The 16,363-nt window shown below is 36.6% G+C and overlaps 1 protein-coding gene across 25 annotated transcripts in view; it reads left to right on the top strand.

The window, feature by feature from the left end:
• LOC131425391 (sex determination protein fruitless) overlaps window positions 1-16,363 on the top strand; it is a 761,905-nt gene that overhangs the window by 716,131 nt on the left and 29,411 nt on the right. For all 25 annotated transcript variants that reach the window (XM_058587258.1, XM_058587250.1, XM_058587259.1 and 22 more), the window contains one exon: window positions 1,756-1,885. In XM_058587258.1, coding sequence (XP_058443241.1) covers window positions 1,756-1,885 — 130 coding nt within the window. The remainder of the gene's footprint in view (window positions 1-1,755; window positions 1,886-16,363) is intronic.

Here is a 16,363-nt window from a genome sequence, read left to right as displayed (position 1 = left end):
TCGATTGTATGCTGCACGAATGTTGTCCTTCAAAGCTTGAATTGTCTCTGGCTTGTCCACTATTTTTGACAGCCCCCCAAAGATAATAGTCTAACGGCGTCAAATCACAGCTCCGAGGCGGCCAAACGACATCCGAATTTTGACTGATAATTCGATCTTCGAAGACTGTGCGCAGAAGATCGATCGTAGAGTTGGCTGTGTGGCACGGAGCGCCGTCTTATAGGAACCAAATGGTGTCGAAGTCTTTCTCTTCAAGTAAAGGGAAGAACCAATCGCTAATCATGGCGCGGTAGCGCTCGCCATTGACCGTGGCGGCGGTCTCATTTTCGATGAAAAATGGGCCAATGATGCCGCCACACCAAAATCCGCACCAAACCGTCACACTCTGAGGATGCATCGGCTTCTCCATAATAACATGCGGGTTTTCGTCCCCCAGATGCGACAATTTTGCTCATTCACATACCCGCCGAGATGAAAATGTGGCTCATCCGAGACGATGATTTTTTGGCACACATTCCGCAACATTACCACGATTTTCAAAGTAAAACTGCACTATTTTTACGCGTTCCTCAAGCGTATACACAACCATTTTCGTTCAGCGGAAGGATAAAACTAAGTTTCTGTCAAATCAGAAGTGACATTAGGGTTACCAATGTCGAAATAACAGCTAGTTAAAAAAAAAGTTAGATGGCGGACCCTGTATGTACGGAAAAAGCCTGATGTGTATGGCTTTCTCGAGAAATTTTCCTGTGGTTTTAATCAAGTAGCTTCACCTATTACACAAGGAATTACCTCGCGGTTTACCGGGTTTCGGTAGTTACACCAATCACTGCCCCTTCTCTACATTCATAAATACACACTTGTTTAAGAATCTCTACACGGCTTCCTTGAATACATCTGGGTTTGTCAATACCGCCGCCCTCAAGACTGCGCTCTAGATGCATCATTTGGCATCAACTCCTCGTTCGTCACATCCTCAATCTCTTCTACGAAATCTTTGTATATCGTTGCTGGTGATCAGGGGATTGTGTCGTGATGCGGGTCCAGTGCAGCTCAGGTCTTGGCCGTCACTACCCTGAAGGCATTGCCCCATGCGGTTGCTTAGGAGTCAAGACAAGCATTTTTACTGACGTTCAGTGCCAGTTTCGCTGAGTTTTACTTAATCTGAATCACAACAAAATACACCCGCAGATTAGTTGGTAAACAAAACTCATATGTCTGCAATGAATGTTCGCATACACACTTATAAAATTTCGCATCATTCGGTTATATTTAACCGAAATTTTCAAAAAACTAACCTTTCGTAAATTAATCTGGTAACTGGAATGATTACAAGGTACATGACCAGCGATGCCAGATAGCAGTAGTGTCATTTCCGTAGATTGGAATTTTTCTCGGAAGCTCTCGAGTTGAAAAGCTTTTTTTTTGCTCGTAAGACAGGACTAGTTTCCATAGTTCTCCGTTGATAAATTTAAATTTCCGTAGATTTCCGTAGAAAAAATCCAATCTCCGTAGATTTTGTCTACGGATCCGTAGATCCGTAGAAGATGTTCGAATCCGTAGATCTACGGAGATTTCAGTAGATCTGACATCGCTGTACATGACTATCTGATAGTACTAATTATAGTTTTGCTTTAGATAGTTTTGTTTATCCGTGTAGAGCAGAGCTGCCAGATTCTTCGATAATTTTCGAATTGCACAACCAAAATCTCGAACACAATTATGACTAATTATGTTCAATTCCTTTATTTTCAGCCCATGCCAATGAACCTAAACCCGGAGGAAATGAGCAACATGTTAGCGCAGGGTAACTTACCCCCGCTGAGCGAATCAGGCGACGGCGAAAGCCACCTCTCTCATCCAGATCACCCGGATAATATCGATGGTGAGCGAAACGATCCAATTTGTTCACCACTTTGTAGTACTATTTACCTACTTCCTTTTTCCTACCATTGCTACCGTATCTTTCTTCAATTTGTACTTCAACTACTCCTCCCGAAACACTACCCAGTTTGCATCCTTGAAAACACCTCTCTTGTTATCAGTATATTCCCTCTGTTACTATTGTTTATATTCTAAATTCTAAAGCAAACCCTTTCGAACGTTCGGTTCCATTCTTCCCTTATCACATTTCATCCCAATTTCAACACTTTCTTTCCGTATTTTTCATTTGGTTTGCTATTTTGATTTTGTTACGTTTTCGTTTCATCACCATTTTCATATTATTATTTTGTTATTTATTCATTCCAAAACTATACAAAATTACGCATAGGTTTATTCGAAATCCCCTGGAAAAATTGTAAAAAATGTTTGATTTATTAATCTAACCACATATTTTTACGGTAAATTGATTGAGCTTCATTTAAACAAATTAATTTAATAAATTAACCCCAATCCGATCACTTTTCCCAATTGTAAAAAATTGTTTGAATTGGTAACGATTGATCACTATGTACATTTTGTTTTAGTTCATAGTTTAATTTACACGGCGCCCTTGTACAACAAACTCTCCGTTCAGGAATTGAACATCCTCCCAAAACCACCCCGAAAACTCTTACACCCTTAGGCTTGGATTATCCGACTAAAACCCCAAACCCACACTGCTGTATAGCTACCAATCAACCAAACGAAAACAGCTGCACTAACTTTTATTTCTCAAGCTCAAAAATCAAAAATTAAAACAAGAGAAACCGCCAGCCTAAACATCTGATACGCCTCGCCACGCACATTTTTAAATTGTTTTACTCCTAAACTTTTATATTATAATTCTGACTTTCGGTTCAACATTCAGACATTTTTCTTGCGAGAGCTGCAGTGCCAAAGCTCCTCGCTAGGTTCGACCCGTTTCATCAAGTTCCTACCCCGTTGCTTTAGAAATGATTATTTTATGTATCATAATTTGAAACCTAGTCAAATCCCAAGAAGCTGTAGTGTAGACATGATTATACCGTCCAAAAATCCTCGCGAACAACTGTAAAGAACTGTCGAATCAAAATTTTACCGTGGGTAATTTGGTGTTTTATTGTAGAAATATCTCACATCTCATCTACAATCTCTGCATGCTTTCCTAGTCACATCACTTGAAATTGCGCTAGTTTCTTAGACCCATTGTGCTCGATTTGATTTGCTCCGATAGTGGACAAATCGAAAAGCCAAAACATCATTCGCTTTTAATCCTAGACACAGAGAGAGAGTGTGTTGCACACCTTTCGTTAGCGAAGGCAGCCATGGCTTGAACCGGACGGAAACTGCTAGCATACCGCAACAAACAAACTGGCAACACTGATCCGGACCGGGCGAGTTTCACTACTATCGATGACGCGTTCGACGTTTCCACTGTTTTCTCTTTCATCTGCAATCAATCTCTCTCTGCTTTCAGTAGATCGGCACGTGCTACATGTTACTCTTTAGTGTTTGTATTTGGCTGCATCTTGTGCATCGCTTTTCCGCTTCCTAGCTATTCTAGAGTTCGTTTGTGAATGTGAATGTGTTACTTAGAAGCTCTAGTGCGATTAATATGCAAGTATTTCACTTGTTTTCGTCTTGTGTTGTTAGTTCTGCTCTCTTTTGTTTGCCCTCTCTTTCTCTCTGTTTTACTTCTCTATTAATGCCTATTTCGTTTCGTCATGTTTTCCACCTTGATTTCGCTCGTGGTACTTCGTTTTCGGTTTGTGTAATTTCGCTTAAATTTTATTTCATTTGAATTTCCTTTCAATTGTTGGTGTTTTCAGTTTGGATTGTGTTCATTTTTCTTGCGAATTTCAAGCAAAACAGTACGTTGTGGAACATTTTCACACCGTCGGTTAGTTTTATTTTCTTAATATGTTGTCTACTTCGCGGTATGGTTACTGCCGCTTTCAAAAATGGTACAGCGAGTTCTAGGAACCATCAACCGCGCAAAAAAAAGACTGCTTATGCGAGCAGAATTTGTCGACTTAACCCCAAACCAAACGGATGTAGTAGCATTCGAAGGTGCAAAGCGAAAGTGTTGCCCAAAATAAACTCGGCGACACTGATGGTTATGCATCACCTATGTTTTTTTATTCGTCTGTTTAGACCCGATTCAAATTGAAACTTACTTGAATAGAAACAAGTAAATGTGATCGAGACGATTCAATATCGGCGCTTCACAGTTTACAGACTAAAAGCAACCTTTCTTTCAAGAGGACTTTCTATTCTTTATAATAGGATTTGCAATCATGCTTGTCAGAGCCGAAAACCGATTTTTCCACTTTCGTATATCTCTTAACATTCATTCCACGCTGCCGGAGGCCAAACTTTAAATTAAATTTGTTATCTAGCACATGAAGCCCCTGTCAGTCAGTTAACTGAGACGTAGTTTATCTGCAAGCTTAGGGCTGAAATGTGCCTTGCAGCCAATAGGAAACATATTTGATTGCAAACGAAAAAAAAACTCCGATGAGAATTGCATTTTCCTACCAACGCCTCAGATCAGCCCAACGCCTCGAATCGGTTAGGAAAATGACATCTAAGTGATTTGTGGTCGGAACTATAATTTACCTTACACATTCATACGTTTCCCAAGGTCGCCTACGCGGAAATGGAATGCAAAATTAAATTACTCTTTTTGTTCATCATGAGCACTCGACTAGTACTCTCAATGCATGCCTCATCCCAAAACGAAAATGGGGAAATGATTAATGCCCTTTCCTTACCATGTCATTGCATACGGTATAATATCAGTGTAATGAACTTGATCCAAAACCTCGCAGAGTACAGTAACATTCGCTTGAGCACACGAACATGCGACGGGTTCCCTTTATTTCCATACATTTCAAACGCATTGCCGGAAAATCCCGTGTCGGTTCGTTACCGTTACCAAAATGAGCTGAAACGCTTGGTACATCACAACCAAATCTGAAAATTACCACCCTTAGTTTTTTTTTCTTTTGCACCTCTAATTACTTTAAGTGAAATCGACACGAACCTAAAGGAAAAACAAAAAGCTCAACCGCAGAAAAAAAACCTCGCCTTGCCAAGCGATGGCAATTAAAAATTCCTTACGGACAATGTGCAAGCAAAAATAACAATTACTCTGTCAAACGCACACACACACTCGCACACATTGAGCAAACCTCCGAGAACAGAAGCTTAGCCATCGATTTTGAACTGCGACACGACACCTATTCAATTAAAGCCTCAATTACTGCAAATTGCGGCAATCGAGCAACATCGGTTCCAATTTGTTGAACATAGGATAAGTGCGCCCATATTTATCTCAGCTCCTACATTTATCCCATCTATTGAAACGACTAGCTTGAGAGAAGGACAGATCTGCTCTCTATGGATATTTATCAAAGGATAAGATGATTCGGCATTCGGTTCAAATTGTCACTTATATTCGTATTATAATTTCATTTACAGGGTGCTTCATCTTTTATGTCGGTATGTAAACGCTAAATAACTTTCACATTTACCAACCGAGCGATTGCATCAGATATGTTTTGGAAACGTCAATTCAGTACAATTTTGGCTAAGGATCGCTACACGCCGAAACAACGTGCTGAAATAGTGACACTTTATATGGAAAACAGTCGTTCCATTGTGTTAACTCAACGTGCATATCAGAAAAAAATAACGCGGTAAAAAGGCGGCGCGGCCCCGGAGTTCTTTTTGTGGGGTTATCTAAAAAGCAAGGTTTACGCCAATCAACCTCAAACTATTGAGGAGCTCAAGGCAAACATTCGTGCTGAAATTGACGCTATAACACCCGAGATGCACGAAAAGGTAATGGCAAACACAGATGCACGAAAAGGTAATGGCCAAAAAACCTTAATTACTAAATCGGTTGTTTTTTTTTCTCAAAGTTATTCATTGTTAACATACCGACATAAAAGATGGAGCACCCTGTAAGTTGTATTGTGTTTTGGTTGTTTTAAATTGATCAAATAGAAAGTGAAGCCTGACTTTTGAGTAACTTCAAACAACAATCTGTGCTCCTAGTTACCAGGTTTGAAATGTTTTAGCAACCGTTTATTAAAAATGTGTTACCCTTTACGTGCTGATAGTTTCATCACAATTAATTTTGTTTTAAAGAAGATATATTTGGTGCAAGCCACGAACCTAGAATTAATTTTTGACATCCACCTCGAAAATGCGATGTGGTCAGATTAAAAAATCGCGAATTCATTGAAATTGGCTAAAACGTCCGTGTGGAGTGTTCTCAGACACGTACCGTGAACAGCAGAACCACAGCAAGCATCGTAATGAAACTAAGAATCGAAAGCTGCATTTAAATGTTAAGGACAACGAGACATAGGTTAATAATTAGGGTAAACCCGAAGCCGTCGGTTTATGATATGTCCAAGAAATTCAATGCCGGTCAAAGCTCCACCAGACAGATTTGCATAAGAGAACGATTTTGCTTTTTTCGGGTCAATAAACAACCTAATAGGATTCTGAAACAGAAACTAGTGGTCAAGGCTGAAAATCATCGTTTTTGTACTTCATCATCAGTGAGTTTTGCTCACCTACTAATCGGTTTCAGTAGCATAACTGAACGAGTTGAGTAACTGGGCAACCATTTGTATAGAGAAAACATCGCATCAACATCGTAGTGTCGAGCAATCAGCAGATGAGTCAGAAGTACACGTGAAATATGAGTACCCACTAATGTCGTTTTTCGCTTGAGAAAACTGAAACTGACCCAGGGTAGTTTCATCAAACAAACACTTCTCACGAAAGTGTGTTGATTTCCCACTTAGCAACTTGAGTTTGAGCAAACCTGATATAAAAACCAGGTTCGAGACTGACTCGATTTTCGGTTCAACAACGTTGAAACTAGGTTTTGAAACTGGCGTCAAACAAACGGTTTGACTTTGTAAATTTTTATAGTGTTTTTATTTTATAATTTTAATGTTTTCAACAACTTTTGGATACACTCGTTAATTTTCCTTTTTCTAGGGTACCATGTGACTCCTTCAAAATTGAATAGAAATGGAGATATGAATATTTGTATTGAACAATACATTTAGTTTGGGTGAGTCAGACTAATAAATGTCTGGCTTTATCACTGCACTGGAATTTTTAAATTTGAATCACTTGATCTAGTTTAATTTGAGCTAAAATTAGGTTGATTGAGTTTCCAACAAATTGTTGGTAGCTATAGCTAACAATATAACTGGCAGAATTCCGGCAAAAATGGCTGGCAGACATAGCCAGCCGTCTGGGGGGAAATCTGCCCGCCACGTACAAGTGGGCAGCAGTCTTTTAGAATGCATTATTGTTATTTCCACGGAACGAATATTGTCACCAAATTCCACAATAATTCTTGATTGGAAGGTTGTTAAGAATCTGGATTGTACTGGGAAAAATAGAATAAAAAAAACCTTGGATAAATTAACACATGGGCTGAAAAGTCAAAGGGTGTAACAAAGAGAACACGATTTTTTTGGTTCAAAATTAACTTTATTCTTCAACGTAATCTCCATCAAGAGCAACGCAATCATTCCAGTGCCGCTTCAACATTTTAATACCACTTTTGTAGAACGATTTATCTTACCTTTAAAAAAAGGCCTCAGTTTCAGCTTAAACTCTTCATCCGTGCGAAATTTCTTACCCGTGAGCATTTTTTTCAGATCTGCGAACAGACAGTAGTCGCTGGGAGCCAAATCTGGCGAATACGTGAGTAATTGGAAGCGCAATTCATGTAGTTTTACAATTGTTTCGATTGACTTGTGACCAGGTATGATGAATCCATGTTGCATCCATTGTCACATATCGACGCAAAAATTCCGGTTTGTTACGTAAAGCAAAGTCCTGGCATTACACTCCTTTTGTGGAATTTGGCCTTTCTGTTTCAACAGACTTCGCAGCCGATTCTTAGTGTACAGAATCATTGCATGGCTAGTACTATGGATCCTACTGACACTAAGAATCCTTCCAGGTCGGGGCTCGAACATACGAAAACTGGCTTGTAAGACCAGCGCACAGTGGTTTGAATCGACAAAAACGTGAACTTAATTCTCTAGCCGTTAAACCGTTGATCCGATATACATAGTTCCTTTGGAGAACTCATTCACAAAAATATACCTCGTGATTTGATCACAATAAAAAATGTGCAAAGCCTACTACGATAAAAGTTCATTTCAACAACTTTTTTCGCTTAATAGATAGAAAAACGATGTCTTCTACAAAGTTTTAGAACTTCTAACGAGGAAAAACTTTGCCGAAAAAACTATAGGTCTAACGCAAGAAGTTTCGGATATATGAAGCATTTTCGTTTGAAACCACTTAAAATCAATTTTTTGTTCATAACTTTTTTCGCAATTATTTTCAGTGTCTACTGTGTTCGAGACAATTACTAAAAACGTAAAATTACACATTTTTGTTGAAGACTGTGTACGGTTTGGCCTTTTCCCTAAAAAGTTATTTAACATTTAAACTTTTATATACACTAACTTTAACTACTAATAGGAAGCAGGGTCGCAGACCAAAAGGCACATACATATACTTTTTGGAAAGCTTAAATCAAGTAATATAAAGTTACGAAGTGTGTATGGTGGCCTTTTTAAATTGTGTGAATGAGACAACAAAATATAGTGAGCTTTTTTGACCATTTTCTTAGGAAAACTTGCATTAATAAAATTGTTTATCTTCATATCATGCGTTTTTTGGTGATATCAACCGATAAGTTACCTTTAGGCAACAACTTTTGCAAGAAAATGCAGTCGAGGTGTAAAAAATAGAGCATTAGTTTTAACATCAGACGAAAGAAAAGACTTTTCACTATAGTTTACTATTATGACTTACTCTCAGCGAGTACCGAGTCTTTCGGAATTCCTCTTCAAAGTGAAAGTTGATAGGTATCTTATTAACCGTTATCACAAAAAAATCGCGAGATATTACCGACTTCAGTAGAAAATGTAATAGAATTGAAATAAGTAAACGATTAGTTACAAATTCCCTAAAACCAAACATTTTGTTAATTATTATTCTTCATTCTTAGTTTGTGCACGTTTTTATACTCGAGTTCAGGCATTTTTCTTTAAAAAAAATGTCTAGACTCATAATTTACATAATTTGATTTGATACTTTACCGTGTGCGCCTGTATGTAACGTTGAACCACTCACGCATTTTATTGTAATATTATCATCGACCAAATGCTCCAGCATTTGTATTATCAATCAACTCTTTAGTGTTCTTAAAAATAATATGCAGCCCTGCTCTCACCAACAACAACTGTGCATATTTGGAGCAGGACATTTAATATAAAGTTACTTCTTTGTGCTTCATTAGTAAATATACTGTAAAAGTAAAACTAAGCGTCAATTAAATACACGGTCATATTAATTGAAATTAATGTATTCCAATTTATTTTTACATCGATAATGGTTTTGAATCAAATTTTTTATTCAACTGATGTCCATTTCATTATTTCTTCCAGTGTATGGCTTAATTCATAAGAACGTATTTCGTAGAATCATGTCTTAAGGATTTAACCTTTGAAGCAGGCTAGACTTACACATTTCAACAGATAAAAATTAATCTCGGAAGACTTAAATTTAAACGATTTTTAGGCGTGCTGGTAATGGTGTAAGATATCATCCTTGAAACGAATTGTATTGGATTTAAAAGAACGGATAAGGAATATTCTATTAAAAGAAAGTAAAACTTGTCGAAATTCAATGAGTTAGGATGCTTCTCTAGTTTGTTCAATTGCATACAAGAATGCATCATGAAATTATATTCAATCATAACACCATTGCACCAATGCTACACTAACGACCGATTCCAATTGTTGAACATTTTCTACAAAGTTCCTTTTAATAAACCAAAAATAATCGTTTTAGTAAATGTTTCTGCAATGAAAATGGTCAAAAAAGCTCTCTATATTTTGTTGTCTCATTCACACAATTTAAAAAGGCCACCCTACACACTTCGTAACTTTATATTACTTGATTTAAGCTTTCCAAAAAGTATATGTATGTGCCTTTTGGTTTGCGACCCTGCTTCCTATTAGTAGTTAAAGTTAGTGTATATAAAAGTTTAAATGTTAAATAACTTTTTAGGGAAAAGGCCAAACCGTACACAGTCTTCAACAAAAATGTGTAATTTTACGTTTTTAGTAATTGTCTCGAACACAGTAGACACTGAAAATAATTGCGAAAAGAGTTATGTACAAAAAACTGATTTTAAGTGGTTTCAAACGAAAATGCTTCATATATCCGAAACTTCTTGCGATAGACCTATAGTTTTTTCGGCAAAGTTTTTCCTCGTTAGAAGTTTTAAAACTTTGTAGAAGACATCGTTTTTCTATCTATTAAGCGAAAAAATTTGTTGAAATGAACTTTTATCGTAGTAGGCTTTGCACATTTTTTATTGTGATCAAATCACGAGGTATATTTTTGTGAATGAGTTCTCCAAAGGAACTATGTATATCGGATCAACGGTTTAACAGCTAGAGAATTAAGTTCACGTTTTCGTCGATTCAAACCACTGTGCAGCGTCCTATGCATTGAACCGCCAACCCGGGACAGTGCTGTTACGTGCTGCTCATGCAATATAAAGCCAACGCGTTCTTTTGATATCTTTATGATGTCAGCTAACTCACGCAACTTCACTTTTCGATCATTCAAAACGATTTTGTGGATTTTTTGTTTTCTGGTGTTACCGCCTCATTTGGACGTCCACTGCGTTCTGCATCACCGGTGTCTCTACGCCCACGTTTAAAGTCAGCAAACCAACGTTTTATTGTTTTTTTTTCTGGTGGAACGGAGTCTCCATAACACTTTTCAAGCCAATGCTTCGCTTTAACAATATTGTTTCCCATCAAGAAGCAGTTTAAATTAAAACACGAAATTGTTTTTAAGTCATTGTTCTGAAAATAACAAAAATAGCGCCACTCTTAGCACAATAACTCACAAACTAAAGAATAGAACATCATGAAATTTCAACAGCTGTTTTTTAAAGGTCAATAAAAACTTAAAAGAAATGTAACTGCAATAAAACTAGCGCCATCTATGTGTCAGACCCAAGACATTTTAGCCCATGTGTTATACCATAAAGTGTGTAGAATCTACAGTCGAGATATAGTAATGCAATTCCGCTGTCAGTGACATCGAAGTGCCTTATTTTAATCTTCTTTTTCAATCATCAGAAATTTTTTCTTGAACTTGACTAGAATTCCAAACTAACACAAAAAATCTCATCGCAATTTTTTTTAAGAAATTTTGTGACCGAAATTCGGTTGCTGGTACTGGAAAAGGAAAAACATCTCTACTCGGAGCCCCCTGCGATTGAAATGCAACTAAAATACTACTTTTTTGTATTATTTCAAATGGTTAAAAGTTGGCGGAACAATTAAAGCCCGCATAAATTTAGTTTCGCAGTTTGATAAATTTCCGATACACTTGAGACATAACCACTTATTTACTGAATTCAATTCAATTCACAGAAACTTCACGAGTCTTTACCAATCGACCGGTTGTAGGAAACAAAATTCTATAGATTTTAAAAATCACCGGATACGGTAAAAAATTTCGCGTGAAATGTAAAATTAATTTTCAATGAATGATAATGAACTGTCAAATAGCAACCACTTTGAATAGTGTGAAATTTGAGATAAATGTTTGCTAAGGATAATTTTCAACAGAATTTTGATTAATGCATCAGTTACTGAGAAACATTTCACTGTAATAAAACAATCCCGAACGCATTATTCTCAAAATGTCATAAATAAGCGTTTTAGTTGTTTCAGACTATTATTTTATAGATTCAACTTCAACTGCCAGGCCTGAATAAATTATTATTAAAGCTACCTCGCGTTAGAAATACGCTATGTGGAGGAATTCACAATCAATTTAAAGTAATGAAAACAAATTTTGTTACTATAAAACTTGTTCAGGCATGCGGGAACATCGAATTCTTCAACTATCAGATAATGTAAAAATCAACGGGAATGTTAATTGAATCAGTAACTTTTAGTTGAGACAGCATAGGCAAAAATCTTTCCATGTATGTAATTTTGAGAAGAATTGAATAAAAAGCATATTTCCACCTTCCGCAACGTAAATGATTGTTTATTGATTGGAAACATAAACATTTCTCCGGGCTCTGAAGTTGATTCAGACCTATGAAATATATCAAACTCAAATTACAAACGATTTATCGAGGGTTTCACTTAAAGTTTCAGTTGAGCAAGAGGGATTCAATAAAGATGTAGGCCCAAGCATTCATAGAAATAATCATCGGTGCAAGCTTTCAGCTGACATTCCCCTGTGAGATTAAACTCTATTACGAACTTGTGTACTCGGTATATCATCTTGTATCCTCCGGAATCGAGATGTGTCGCGCATCGACTAACGTTTCAGACACGTGTACATCTTAAAATAAGATTAGTTTGATGTTTGTGATGCTGATTCAGGATGAGAAACTTTGCACCGCACTGGCATACGTCTTCCGATCCCGAGCGCTTCTGTGTCGGAACTTCAACCAAACAGTAAGACAATAGCGGCAAGGGAATTCGAGTAAGTAAATAATCGAATCATCATTAACCGCTGCTTGGGTACGGTGCGGATCACGAAATGTGATTAAAGTGTGACCCAGTAAGAATTGTGCTGAGTGCTGTTAGATTTCATGAAACTACTTTACGTTGTTTGAAATGTCATCAATCGAAGGTTGAGGTGCGTTCATCGTTTTATAAATGAACTCATACTCCCCATTGCTCTATGCCCATCGAATGTTCTCAGAAAGCATCATGTTCGAAAATCCAAATTGACTTTATAGTGTTGATAGATTTGAAATGAAAAAAAAATACTTAGGAGCAGGTTTAAATTTATTATTTCCTTCATTCTCAATAATGATTGAAAAAATCTTTATTAGGCATCGTCAGAATATGGGAAAATAATATTCTGATTGATCATTCAGACCATAAAAGAATTACTTCAATTCAATTTTACTTAATTTTAAGTTGCTTTGAATGTTTTCTTTCATTCATTTTCACAATGTTGTCAAAACTAACAGCAAGAGTTTCGTTTAGTAAGCAAAAATTAACTATGCTGCATTGAACCTGAAATTAAGTCAACCTAACAGTTAAGTAAATACAACTTACTATTGAGTAGGTATAATTCAATTTCCGGTATATTTTTGGATGGGACTAATGGGAACTCTGTAGAGTCACTAGGTAGTTTGCCAGGGTTGGCGGTTTAATGTATAGAGCGATGGTCTTACAAGCCAGTAGTCGTATGCTCGAGTCACGACCGGGAAGGATTCTTAAATCGCTATAAATCGGCTGCGAAGTCTGTTGAAACAGAAAGGCCATATTCCACAAAAGGAATGTAATACCAAGACTTTGCTTTGCAAATAGTTTTCATAACCCGAAATTGAATGGACTGTATACAAAACTAATTTTTTGGTTCTGTGTAGAACTTCACTTAGAACGCCTTTTTTAAATTAGTTCACTCATCACGATGTACTAAATACTAACCTCGAATAGTTTTGAATACAATTCAGACGATCAATAAACTTAACATGGAAACATTGGACGTAATGTGTAAATAAGGATTGCGTACCATTCTGTTACATTGCAATTTTTTGCCGGTAACAGTCACCTAACGGAACGTGTGCAGCGTACATTAACCGAACAACATTTCACGCGTTTTTTTTTTTTAACGGTCAATAAGCCACCTGCCGTTATAAAAAAAACGCGTGATTTGTTTTCATCAGGAAATAACACATCATTTTAACTACGTTATTACATTCATTGATTTGCCACCAGGGTATCGAAAGCTCTATGAACAGGGTTGCCACATATACAAATTATTCTGTATGTTACAGATTTTTTTCAGATAAATTTGTGACCATTCTGTTTATACAGTTTACAAAAATCCAAATTTTGCACATATTTGATAGCGTGCAATAAAAGTTAAACAATTATCGAGTTAAAAACTAATAAAAAATGGTAGTGTTTATTTCATTAAATAAAACCGTTGCTCTGATTTTGTGATAATACTAAAAAGAGGATAAAAACATTGACAATTACATTCTACTCAACGGAAATGGAAATAAACAGAAATAAGTTTTCACCGAAGATTGGATTTCTTATGTTCTCTATCAAATAATCGCTCAAACGCAGAAATCAATTCTAAAGTTTTTTTTCAACATCAACATTTTAAAATTCAAACGAAGAAAACTGTCGGTCTCTTTACATTTGGGTCATATTTACTGTTTTTTTTTTTCGTTGTACTTCGATTTCTTATAATCTTCATATACAGATTTTTGATCCCCCGATTGGCACATTGTCGCAAAGCTGATTTACCATAGCGACACCTGCTAATGAAAAATGGAACCAAGAAAGGAGGATTCTTTCGGAAATTTTCATATCGGCAGTAGTGATTTGCAACATTTTTATCGTTTATTCAAGAGTACAAATAGATATCAGCAATAAAAGCACAGTCGGAGTAGAAGAAAATCGATTTCAAAGTGATTACTACTACTTTGTTATTGTAAGCTGCGATTAAACATGGAAAATCTTCAGAAGTGTGTGAAATTGGGTAAGGTTAGGTTTTTTCGGATCATCATTTTTTTAAAAAGAAACCGGTGTAATGTTGATTTCTCGAGTACTAGAATGTATAGCGATCGAGTACTATTTATTTTGGATACTTTATTTGTTATTTCGAGGCATTTAAAAAATGGTATCAAACCAAGTTTAATGCACTATTCTGAATAAACGGTAGATTTCGCACAATGAACTAAAATCAACATTACCACCTCGAAGTAAAAACTTTTTCTTCAATATCTACTTTGATTTTTCAAATGAGTTTGCCCGTTTTCATAAGAAATCGTTGAAAAGGTGAAGTAGAACCGTTCTTGGGATGACGATTGAAGTTTACACAAGCTACTATGAAGAACTCATATAATCTTAATTATTTTGTAAAATTTTAGCATCTTTTACAAGAACTGTTCATTTTAAAATGTCAGAAAATGCATTTTCTTTTGTTTAGCTATCATTTTTGATTTTCTAAGATAAAACGCGGGAGGAATAAATCAAAAGTCGGAAAAAGTTATTTCTCATCATAATATCACTTATTTGGTTAGGTTTGCGCATGTGTACGGTTCTTCAACATTTCATAATGTACGCGACGAACAAAATCATTTCAATATGATCAACATAACATTTTCTCACATGTTGAAATCGAAATTGAAAATTTTCGTTGTTTGAAACAGAATCTTGAGTGTTGCAAAAATAACAAAAGCGGAAAATGATTTATCTCATACGAAAATTATCTTTTCGCATGAACAAATAATGTTGTAAATAATTTATAAATGATTCTACATGTGCAAATTTGTTTCCCTTGCATTTTGACTCGTAATTATTATCCTCGCACACGTCCCGGGTTGGCGGCTCAATGCACAGAGCACTGGTCTTACAAACCAGTTGTCGTATGTTCGAGCCCCGACCTGGAAGGATTCGTAGTGTCAGTAGAATCGTAGCACCAGCCATGCAATGGTTCTGTACACTCTGAATCGGCTGCGAAGTCTGTTGGAACAGAAGGTCAAATTCCACTACAGGAATGTAATAACAAGGCTTTCCTTTACACGTACGCCTCTAGTTGTGGAACACAACTTTAGATTGCCCATACAGATTTAGATTTTTCTCCTGGAAAATATAGATTTAAATGTGGCAACCCTCAGGCACATACCTAGAGGAGACCTCCCGAAATAAAACAAAACTGTACTTTTGGAAAGAGATGCCGTAGCATTATCTAAGAAATCAGGGTCAGTGAGTGCCACTACTTTCAACTGCTTTTTTCCGGTGCTTTCGGAACTGGTGAAGTCAACTGGCCCCTCCCGAAACGAAATCCTCGGTACGGCCCTCTCAACCCTGTCTATAAACAGAGCAAATGTCATTGTAAACTCACTCACTAGCAGCGATACCATCCCCAACGTTGCCAGGTATACCGATTTATCGATGTTTATACAGATATCCTCTATACCGCAGTAGAGAAATGTACTACCAAAATACCGAAAATTCACGGATCGTGCAGATAAATACCGATTTTCGTTGATAGCATGGATAGAGAGGAGAAAAGGTTTCTACGAGACCTTTTTTTTGCTCAACTTTTGCTTTGGTGACATTTCCGTGAACTTATGTTGATGAGATTCAGATACCGATATGCTACAGATAGATTTTTGGAAAAATGACCTGGCAACGCTGACCATCCCTACGGATATATCCGAAGATCTACACGGAACCGCAAATCAACCTAATTTTAAGTACATTCCACCCAATTTGGGGGTTTCGTTCAATAAGCTAATTTTAGGTAAAGTGGCTTTAGGTAGTTTTCGTAAGACACGTGCAAAAAAATACTCAAAGATGAGTTATATTTACTCTATAGTTGA

This window comes from Malaya genurostris, chromosome 1 (genome assembly GCF_030247185.1).
Source record: "Malaya genurostris strain Urasoe2022 chromosome 1, Malgen_1.1, whole genome shotgun sequence".
In the NCBI taxonomy this organism is placed as follows: domain Eukaryota; kingdom Metazoa; phylum Arthropoda; class Insecta; order Diptera; family Culicidae; genus Malaya; species Malaya genurostris.
This window is presented reverse-complemented; position numbering and strand designations above follow the sequence as displayed.